Here is a 10,778-nt window from a genome sequence, read left to right as displayed (position 1 = left end):
TTGCTTCTTACCCAAGAAACCGTCTCTGCAGCTTTTCTTTCAAAATTCACGCGACTTTTCCAAACATTTCATAGCTCGGAAGTATTTCTTCCTCTACGAGTGCCCAGAAAGGGAGAGAGAATAAGGATTCTTCTTCCTCGTCGGTTGAAAACTTGCAGAAGATGAAAATGTAGAACCCTAGAATCGTTTCCTCTACAGAAGCGTACGTTATCCATTTTAGACGGTAACTCAAAATCGTTCCGATTCTGGAGACAGCGATACTCGTGAAGTGCAAGTATCCGGTCAAAAGGACGTAGAACTTCTCGAAAAGTGTCAACTTCTCGAGATTCCTAACCGCCTTGATATCGGATTTGGACGGCTCTCTTAGGCTGCCTATGGACCATGTGATGGGGAAAAAACACAGAATAGCAGCATATAACGTCGACCAGTAAGAAAGTTTGGTAACTTTGGTTCCACGGGTTCCGCTTCTTTGTTGCAGGACCCGTCTCGGTGATCAAAACGTACGCGATGTTCTTGAAAACTTGGAGGGCGATCACGACGAGGAGAAGGGTTTTTTTCGCGTTCTTGAAGGTAGGGTTCGACGTAAGACCAGCCCGTTCCGATGAGGATGATGACAGTGAATAGCATAATCCCTTTCAAGAATCAAAACACGTGAAACGCTACGTCCCGACCGTGTGGAGACGTCAGTCCCGGATCTTCCGACAAAGATCTTGCCTTCGTACGCACAAATCATCTTCAGGGCCTTGACAATGATGAGTATGTCCTCTTATTTTTCTAGAATTATATAAATTATATGATTGCTTTTTATTCTCTGATATTAAATTATTATACATTTAAAAATAAAAATCTAGTTTGCTATTCTGTGAATTAACGTAATTTAATATTAAAAAGAAAAAAAAGAAATAAAGACTTGGTCCATTGCGAATAAGGTCCAATGTATCAAAGCCCGTGCAACGTGAGTCCACCACCCGAGGAAACATAAAATACTGGAAAACAATATATAAATCACCGGTCTTTCTAAATTCCTATTTTATTTTTCATCAGTCATAAATTTCGAAATGAGAATTCTATATTTTATAATGGGTTTAGTGGCCCCTAGAATAATACATATTGTTTCAGAAAATTATTATTTAATATGTCGGTCTTATTATAACAATTTAGATTATCTGTAGTCTTATTGTAACAATTTAGATTATTAACCATTATTCTCACTAGATTAAAAAAAACTAAAGGGCATATACATAACGTAGAGAAACAATTAAATCATTCTAAACCAATTGGGTCGATATAGTTTCTCACCGCCCAGATTCAAATCCCATTGGATCAAATATTACAAAAAAAAAATTAATTAAATAATTCCATTTGCAAGCTCTATATAGTTTGGACGAAACTCCGGAAAATATCTACAGCGATTTTCGTCGGTGGATTGGATTCTAGTCTTTTTTTTTTCATTAAAAAAAGGAATATCCCAAAACATATCTGAACTTTTCAATTTTTACAAAATAAAACCTAAATTTTATAAACCTGAACTTTATAATCATTATCATTTTTAACCCTATTACTGACGTGGCATTTCCGACATCCTTCGTGCTAAGTCAACACTTTGACCGTATTTGACACATCATCGTCCACGTGTCACGATATCAGAACGCCACGTCAACAATAGAGTTAAAAATGACAAAGATTATAAAGTTCAGGTTTATTTTTGTCTAAAAAATGTTGAGCTTTTATTTGATAAAAAAAAATATTTAGGTTTTATTTTGTAAAAATTGAAAAGTTTAGATATTGTTTTGGGATTTTCCCTTAAAAAAATATAGCCGGGTGGAAGAGAGAGGATCGATGAGATAAAAATGTACAAAGGTATTACAGAGAAGAACGCATTGGGTCCGTAAAAAATCGGACTTTTAAGTGAGATTCAAATCGGATTTCGGATTCGATTTGAGTCTGAAAATCTGATATTTAAAAAAAAATATTTATAAAAGAAATTACGAGGGACGGTCTAGTCTGTTCTGACCCAATCTGAATCCAAAATATATAGGGGAAAGTTTCAGATTTAGTTATATAAACGAGAAAAAAATTAGATAGACCCGAATCCAAACTCAAAATCCTGGTACCGAATGACTCGGACCGGATACGACCGATTGAGTCATTGACACGGCCCTACATTCGGATATATGCAGAGACATTGTGATTGACATTTACGTCATATATATATATATATATATATTATAGAGAGAGAGACGAATGTACCCTTTGGATCTCGGATAGTACTAATGGTAACATTTAATAGAAAAAAACAGCTGGAGCGAAAAGCTTTAATTAATGATTAAAATAAAATAAATTAGGGAGATGGAAATGGAAGAACACCGCCAACGCCAAGTGTTTTTTTTTTTTTTTTTTTTTTGGGGGTTGGTCGGATATATGCAGAGACATTGTGATTGACATTTACGTCATATATATATATATATATATATTATAGAGAGAGAGACGAATGTACCCTTTGGATCTCGGATAGTACTAATGGTAACATTTAATAGAAAAAAACAGCTGGAGCGAAAAGCTTTAATTAATGATTAAAATAAAATAAATTAGGGAGATGGAAATGGAAGCACACCGCCAACGCCAAGTGTTTTTTTTTTTTTTTTTTTTTTGTGGGGGTTGGTTGGTTCATCGGCACACATCAAATAATTGCACAAGATCACAAGATCTGAGGGCCTCTAGGGCAAAAAAAAAAGAAGAAAAAACAGATGGATGCTGTAACAAGATCTGAGAGTGCATCATCATCATCATCATTCATATGGATCCTCCGTGCCCTGTCGCCCGGGTTGAGGTGTACGGAGGAAAAGACGAAGATGGGGATGTGAGAATCGATGGGTATGACTGCTTCAAAATCGACCAGAGCTTCGCAGCACAGAGTGAGAACTAGTGTTTAGCAACACAACAAAAATCTTTTGAGTAGCCCCAGATTGTGTCTATAAAGGGAATTCCATCTTATGGATGAGAACCCTGTGACTGAAATTCCGGGGTCGTTCCGGCCTCCTTGGAAATGACCAAACAAATGATGACTTCATTGAAATCTGCAAGCTCTCTCGTGGTCCGTGGGGGAGAATCAATGCCTAAAATGCTACAAAATTGAAAACAAAACCATACGTAACCAAGGAGTCTGTCACGTTGTTTTACCAGGGTTTAATGTGAAGACGCTGAAATTCAAGAACGTACGTGAGCTTTACCGTCTGGGATGTCGGGGCCCAGTACAAGGTATTGTGAGATCCTCTTTATTCATTTTCACGCTTGAATATGGGTTTAGTTTCAATATTTTATGCCTATGAATATGCTTATCTAGATCCAGCGCTTGTGTTATTCCCGCACTCTACAGTAAATCAATATCTCCCAGAATTTCTAGTAGCATCCTTTGATTTTCAAAGAATGATATGTCCCATATTTTACGGAGTTGGGGTTACAAAAATTCGAACAAAGAAAAAAAAAAAACAAGTCTGGCAAGCTGAATTCATCGCGAGTCAGCTCAACGAGTATAAAAGCTGGCTCGCGTGACAGAATTTTTTTAATTTTTAACAATTTTATTATTATTTTGTAAACTCATTTGCTATGAACATAGTGTTTTCATCCGGGGAAGATCGAAAAATCCCATGTGATATATATATATATATATATATATATATATAATGCAACGATGTCTTCGTCTATAGCATCCTTCCATGCTTTGGTTCGGTTCAAAGTCAAGATCAAACTTGCTAGGGAACATTCTTTGGTTAGTAGAATAACAATTTTCAATAGGGTACGCTACCACATTTCCCATTGAGAATAATGCTTTTGAACTTGAACATCCACAGCACCGAGTGAGCACTCGAACTTGAGGACATGTTATGAGTTATATCGTCAAAATTGGAATTGGAGGGTGACAGATTATCAATATCATGATTTTCCCTCATATATACCATCATTGAAACGGTTTTGATACTTTATATACATATATATCATGTTTTCTTTGTATAATTACAATAACAACATCATCACCTTAATCTCGATTTATTTATGTAATTGACATGATGAAAAATACTAGTGTTTTAAATCTCTCATATTTACATTTCGTAATTAATATTCAGTTGATATTAAAAGCAATTCTTTATTCGTGGAAAGTTTGTTAAAGCACTTAAATCAACTTCAATTATCCTATTATGGATAATATTTGCAAAAATGTATCGCAATTAATTAAGAGGAAAAAAAAAAACAGAGACCTAAAAAAGGCAGAGTCCTGCGCAGCTCAGATTACAACTTGTACCTTCTCTCTCTCTCTCTCAAACTAAGAAAAAACTTAACTTCGTACAATCTCTCTCTCTCTCTCTCTCTCTCTGAATGCGCTTCCTTTTCTCCACGCGCCTGATCAGTACCTCGCTCCGATCTCCACGCGCCGTCGCCACCGTCCCCTTCCGATCTATCTCTGCAGACGCTTCCTCTCCGGTATCTAGATCGGCGGCGAATCCGAAGGCGGCGACTGCCTCCTCCTCGACGACGGCGATGACTGCCGTTAGCTCATCGGAGGAAGGGCTCGCGGCGCGGCTGTGGGTCAAGTTTCGTAGAGAATGCCTGTTCTCGATGTACAGTCCCTTCGCCGTCTGTTTGGCCGCTGGGAATCTCAAGATCGAGACGTTCCGTCACTATATTGCTCAGGATGTTCATTTCCTCAAGGCCTTTGCCCAGGCGTGAGTTTTTCTTGGCTTCTGTTTGATTTCGTTCGTTATTGTTGCCTATCAGTATTTTGGAGTTGTTTATGTTCGGTGGTAGGTAGATGAGACTAGTGGACTAGGATTCTTGATAGTATTTGCTGTGTCTAATAGTCCTTATGAGAGTAGAACAAAGTTCTCTTTAGAACCCTCCGACGATGCTGATCAAGGAAGATTGATGAGCGAGAGTTGCCAACGGAAATGAATGATCTTTCATTTGTTCAACAGAGCAAATGTGCTTTGATGATGAATATATAGGGGAAATGGAAGAATCAAGGGCTGGTTCTTCTGGATTCTTTATTTGATTTAGTGGAGTAGATGAGACAAATAAGTTAGGTGTTTGTTCTGAGGAATTAGTTCTGTAAGCGAATAATGTAGTTGACATCCAATTCGGAGGTTTACCTTTTTTTTTTATTGGCAACTAATCTTAATTGCTTAGTTGTTATTGTTTGTCGGAGAGGAATGGAGATACCTATGAGCATGTTAGTGATTATTTGGCTAAATTGTTGTTGGCCATGTTTTCTTATGAATCTGGAGAAGAGGTTGAAAATATTTTCAGCAGGCTATATGTTCATCTTGTTGAAACCAGTCTTTTCTTTTGCCGTCTAGGGCGCCTATGTTTATTGGTGAACGTAGATATCTGATAGAAAAGGTAAATGTTCTAGATACAGTATGAAGAGAGATCAGTGTGCAATTGATAAGATTTTTATTCATTTTGCACACCATCTTGATTTCTTGTGGGTTTCACTTTTTGCATCCCGAACTATTTGTTCCAAAAATAAGATTTGAATTGTGACCATCCTGAGATTAAACCTAGAGGTTCCTGCCTGTATTCCCAGTCGGTGGCCATTATGAACCATAGGAGGAAATTTGGATGAATAATCTGATTCAAGCTTCCTTTTTGAATTACTTGATCTTCTAAATTGGATTTGTTTATTAAGTTTGCAATTTTAGTGTAAGGAAAAAAGGTGCATTGTGCAGATTGCAGAATTCTTTTCCTTAGATTCTTTTATCTTTTCGTTTCAGAAGTTGATTGAATGATATGATTTTGCTAGTGGTGCATGTGAGAAACCTATTTAAGTGCTTATCAAAATTTGTTGAGGCTGGTGTTTATTTATGACAAGGCAAGATAGCTGAAATATCTCTGATTTGTTGAAGATGGTGGTGAAAATTATTCTTGGTAATATTGGGAGTTGCTAGATGCTTTATGTTTGACTTTAGGTATGAATTGGCGGAGGAGTGCGCTGATGATGATGATGACAAGTTGGCAATCTCTGATTTGAGGAAAAGTGTTATGGAGGAACTGAAAATGCACAACTCAGTTGTACAGGTAGGATGAATTCTTCAAGCCACATGAATTTTACTCCTGTTTCGCCTGTTGATGTACTCCATAGTAAAGAGGAAACAAAAAGAATATTTGCATTCGCCCCAGAAGTGGGAGCTAGTATTGTAGATAACTAGATATTACAAGGGTGGAAGTTGATCTGACACATTTATTTTCTTGGACACCTGATTCAGTGCTTCTTCGATGTTTTATTTTTCCTATATATCAATGAAAGGATAATTGGGTGCTATTTTCCAGGTCTCATAATCTCTCATTTATATCATGGGTTCTTTTTGTGGATTTCTATAACCATATTTGGTGCAGACGTATTTTGGTTGTTTCAGTGTTGTTGCATGGTGTATTTTATTACTTCATTTTATGGATATAAGTGGTCGGTTTCTCTTAGGAAGTTAGGTTAAAGGTTGTTAACCTTTAATATCTTCATCATGAGAAATAAAGAGAAGAAATAACCTTTTTTACGATTTTGGTCCTGGGTTTCAAATGCTTTTAGTGGGTACCTGATTTTATGTTCTAGAACTTGAAGAAAAGTGATAGACTGAGTTGCTTCTGTTTTGTCTAAGTCACTGACTTTTCTTGGTGTTCCTTTAATTTGGAAAGTGACCAGATTCGTGTAGAAGTAATACCTAGCTTATATTTCTCAACTTCACAAAGAGGAAACTTTTTAAGTTGTGTGGCACTTTATCTGGTCTGCGGAACGACATGCACATGGTTACACGTGTGCCTCTGTAATCATCAGGTCAACTGTGATAATCACAGTAGAATCTATGTTTGAGCCATGCAGGAGTGGGGTGTAGACGTTGAAGAAGAGGTTTCAGTTAACTCTGCAACTTTGAGATACACTGAATTCTTATTAGCAACAGCCTCTGGAAAAGTAGAAGGAATAAAAGCTCCCGGCATGCTTGATACTCCTTTCGAGAAGACCAAAGTTGCCACCTACACACTTGGTGCTGTGGCACCTTGCATGAAGTTATATGCTTTTCTCGGTAAGGAGTTCGAAGCACTTGTAGATCTGAGCGATGGGAACCATCCTTACAAGAAATGGATTGAAAATTATTCTTGTGAAGATTTCCAGGTATACATAAATATTGTATTTTCACATGTTTCTTTTGAATTTTGAAATCCTGGCCAAGTTTTTCGCCAAGGAGAGATGACGTATATAATGAATGGTCTGTGATCTTCAATGGCTCAGTTATTGTATTCTTTGTGTTTAGACATCAGCTAAGCAAACGGAAGACTTGCTCGAGAAACTTAGTGTGTGTATGACCGGGGAGGAACTAGACATCATTGAGAAGTTGTATCAACAGGCTATGAAACTTGAAATAGAGTTCTTCCATGCACAGCCGCTTGCTCAGCCTACCATAGTTCCTCTGACGAAAGAGCACAACCCTGAAGAAGATCATCTGATGATATTTTCTGATTTTGATCTTACTTGCAGTGTTGTTGATTCTTCTGCCATTTTGGCAGAAATTGCAATAGTAACTGCTCCAAAATCTGATCAGAGTAAATCTGAGCAACAAATTCATCGGATGGTGTCAGTTGACCTTAAGAACACATGGACTCATCTTTCTAAACAATATACAGAAGAGTATGAAGAGTGTATAGAGAATGTTCTAAAGAAGGAAAAAGGTCAGATTTGCTTACCTGTTGGCCAATTCGAGTTCTGTACTAATCTAAGAAATTTTTGTGACTTAATGTGTGTGATTTCATACTACTGTGCTCCTGCAGTGGACGCCTTTGACTATGAGGGTTTATGTAAAGCACTAGAGCAGCTCTCGGATTTTGAAAAAATGGCAAATCTCCGGGTGATTGATTCTGGTGTACTCAAAGGTCTGAATCTTGAAGACATCAAAAGAGCTGGTGAAAGGTTAATTCTTCAAGATGGCTGCCTCAATTTCTTCCAGAGAATTGTAAAAAATGAAATACTGAGTGCAAATGTCCACGTGCTTTCTTATTGCTGGTGTGGCGATCTCATCAGAGCAGCCTTTTCTGCAGGTACGTGATTCCTGGCTCTTAATCAGTAAAGTTTGGAGACTATTTAGACAAATAGAACTTTGCAATTTTGCGTAGCCTTCTTTCTAAGGCAATTCTTTGCCAGAATCTCCTCCCATTTCTTTCTTCTGAACTGAATTCCTGTTTTGTTTGTCAATTTGAAGCTTCAGTATGTGTTGTTTTGTTGAACACTCATCCATACAAACATATGTTGTATTTTCTGTCATAGAACTGGTCTCATGCTCTTCTTGGTCTATATTCGATTGACTATTCTCATTATTCTTCTTGATGATTTACCTGTAAGTTACCTGTATTGCTTGAAACTCTCCTTGAATGTGTTTTTAGCTGATTCTCTCTTTGTCACGATATTTTTTCCGTAATGGCCTCTGTTGTGGCTACTTATTATGGATTTTGCATGCTTGAAACAGGAGGATTTGATGCCCTTAAAGTACATGCAAATGAATTGACGTTCGAGGAGTCTATATCAACCGGCGAAATCACAAGAAAAGTGGAATCCCCGATCGATAAAGCTCGAGAATTCAAAACAGTTCTGCATAATCGCAGTAGTGACAAGAAAAGCTTATTAACTGTTTATATCGGAGATTCAGTAGGTGACTTGCTGTGTCTCCTCGAAGCAGATATAGGAATAGTCGTTGGCTCTAGTTCGAGCCTCAGGAGAGTGGGAAGCCATTTCGGCATCTCGTTTGTTCCGTTGTTCTCTGGCATCGTTCAGAAACAAAAACAAAAAGCCGAAGATGAATCCTCGACGTGGAAAGGACTCTCTGGCACGCTCTATACAGTATCCAGCTGGGCTGAGATTCATGCCTTCTTTCTTGGTTGGTAGGAAACTCGGGTTTGTTCTTTTCAGCAGAAATCAGTTAGGAGCATTACCGAGGAGTTAACCGTATATACGGAATTCAAAAGATTAAAATAAAAAACTTTTCCAGTGGCTGATTTTATTGAAGAGCCACGGATATCCCGTCTTTCGCTACTTCCTTCTATTCTACAGAGACAGAGTGATCGACGCACAACAAAAACCTTTAGCGTCGGGAGATCCACGATGCAGACCGGTAAGTTACTCGAAGCTGTTTCGATATAAATTTCTTGCGCAGTTGCGGTTCCGAGATCTCGGGTGTTTGATGATATGGTGGTTTCGGTTGTTATTTCTGGTGAATTTATTATTCCTTTTTTCTTTCAATAGGAATCAACAAATCTCAAGGGCAAATTCACAAGCTGTTCTTTGGCATTTGTGTTTCCTCCCCCTCCAATATAAGTAGATAATCTGCATTGATGGCTCCCATATTATTTTGATAAATTTTAAGTATGAATTCTCGAATGGAACGAATCAAAAGGTATGATATAGATTGTGAGATATGAATGTTTGTGATTCTTGGCTCAAATTTTATTTTCTTTGGCAATTTTTTTGTTGCCCGCGATTATTGTTTACAATTTGTAATATTACTTGTTGAAAGCATTGTATTTGGTATTGATGAATAAGTAGTGAATTTGACTGAAATGTTTTATTTTATGGCAATTAATATATAAGAAGTGATTATATGTTATTTCACCATTAGTAGAGTTGGTAAATTTCCCATTGTAATTCCGATTCTACCTTGAAATAAATAGAGGATTAAATAGGTAAATGTAATGTAAATCATGAAGAAAATAATATATTTTTTTAATGTGAAAATGATATTTTTATTTGAGAATACATTTCTATTTAAACAGTTGTTTTAACCGACACACAACGAGTCCACAAAGCATCTTTTTTTGCAAGATACTCGGGTTCACGGACAATAAAACTTGGTCTATCGGCCATGTATTTGATCAGAGTGTCATGGCAGAGCTTTCCCTCTTCGACAAGCTCGCGACAACAAACATCGGAGACTGTCCCGTTCCAAAAAATCTCTTCGACTATATCCAATGTACACTTTGGAGACATTTTGGTGAGACATTTATCCCAGAATTGCTTGGCTTCTCCTTCTTCAATAGCAAAGGCAGGTACAAATGCATATGTCACAGCTACAATAGCCAATGCCATAGTAATCTTGATGTTGAGTTTTGTCATCTTCGCTGAATGTGTTTGGATTTGGTTAATTTACTCTAATATGTTATGTTTTGTGTTTTTTCTTGATATGGAAATTGAAGTAGGAGTGGTATTTATACACAACAATGCAACTATAACATTTTTTGTAACTCTTATAGCATTTATTAATTGGGAAGTTCCTTTGTGTTTCTAAAATTTCATCCAATTCAATGAACTGAATGTTGTTAAAGTTGTTCATAATTTCAATGTCTAGTGATCGAAGACGTTTTAAACCATTAGACTTATTGGCCACTTAGACGTTTTAAATAAATAGATTTCCAAAACTTACATGTTGTGTTGATTCACAATGTGGTTACATTTAAAAATGGTAATACAAAAGCATATGAAATGTATTATCGGGTATCATATTTTTTCTCTCTATCATATTCTTGTTAACTGCTTCATCTTCAATTTGAACATATCATGTTAGAAAGCAATTGCATAGTCATTTTAAACCAGAAAAGAAGTGAAAATAAAATTAATTTGATGGTTTATGTGTAAATAAACATAAGGTAAAGCCCATTTACCGTATTATAATTAATTGATTTTACCGTAATAAGAATTAAATGGTTTAATTATATAATTTAAAATATCATTGTATTTTTAATTATTTTTT

General features: G+C 36.6%; 1 protein-coding gene and 1 long non-coding RNA gene across 3 annotated transcripts; both read left to right on the top strand.

Annotated features, from left to right (window-relative positions):
- Positions 1-2,825: 2,825 nt before the first annotated feature.
- On the top strand, positions 2,826-3,396 carry LOC104821550. Its single transcript, XR_773093.1, has 2 exons — positions 2,826-2,915; positions 3,184-3,396. It is a non-coding gene; the product is annotated as an uncharacterized LOC104821550 (long non-coding RNA).
- Positions 3,397-4,291: 895 nt separating this feature from the next.
- On the top strand, positions 4,292-9,599 carry LOC104821538 (probable aminopyrimidine aminohydrolase, mitochondrial). 2 transcript variants are annotated; one of them, XR_773092.2, is made up of 7 exons: positions 4,292-4,721; positions 5,964-6,072; positions 6,869-7,159; positions 7,299-7,713; positions 7,813-8,079; positions 8,505-9,146; positions 9,278-9,599. XR_773092.2 is itself a non-coding variant. In XM_010552463.2 (6 exons), the coding sequence occupies exons 1-6, from the start codon at positions 4,375-4,377 to the stop codon at positions 8,918-8,920; spliced, it is 1,845 nt and encodes a 614-aa protein (XP_010550765.1). In that variant the 5' UTR covers positions 4,292-4,374; the 3' UTR covers positions 8,921-9,147. The 2 variants fall into 2 exon arrangements, 1 of the variants encoding a protein (XP_010550765.1); XM_010552463.2 differs by lacking the exon at positions 9,278-9,599 and having other exon boundaries at positions 8,505-9,147.
- Positions 9,600-10,778: the final 1,179 nt, after the last annotated feature.

The sequence above is a fragment of the Tarenaya hassleriana genome, unplaced genomic scaffold (genome assembly GCF_000463585.1).
Source record: "Tarenaya hassleriana unplaced genomic scaffold, ASM46358v1 Cleome1, whole genome shotgun sequence".
In the NCBI taxonomy this organism is placed as follows: Eukaryota; Viridiplantae; Streptophyta; class Magnoliopsida; order Brassicales; family Cleomaceae; genus Tarenaya; species Tarenaya hassleriana.
The sequence above is the reverse complement of the archived record's forward strand: the minus strand, read 5'-3'. Positions and strand labels throughout refer to the sequence as shown.

What these genes read in the sequence shown, in the direction of transcription:
- LOC104821538 (XM_010552463.2), top strand. Translation starts at nt 4,375, where the DNA reads ATGCGCTTCCTTTTCTCCACGCGCCTGATCAGTACCTCGCTCCGATCT. An exon ending in ATTCTTGTGAAGATTTCCAG is followed by an intron (nt 7,160 to 7,298) that starts GTATACATAAAT and finishes CTTTGTGTTTAG; the next exon opens with ACATCAGCTAAGCAAACGGA. An exon ending in CAGAGCAGCCTTTTCTGCAG is followed by an intron (nt 8,080 to 8,504) that starts GTACGTGATTCC and finishes TGCTTGAAACAG; the next exon opens with GAGGATTTGATGCCCTTAAA.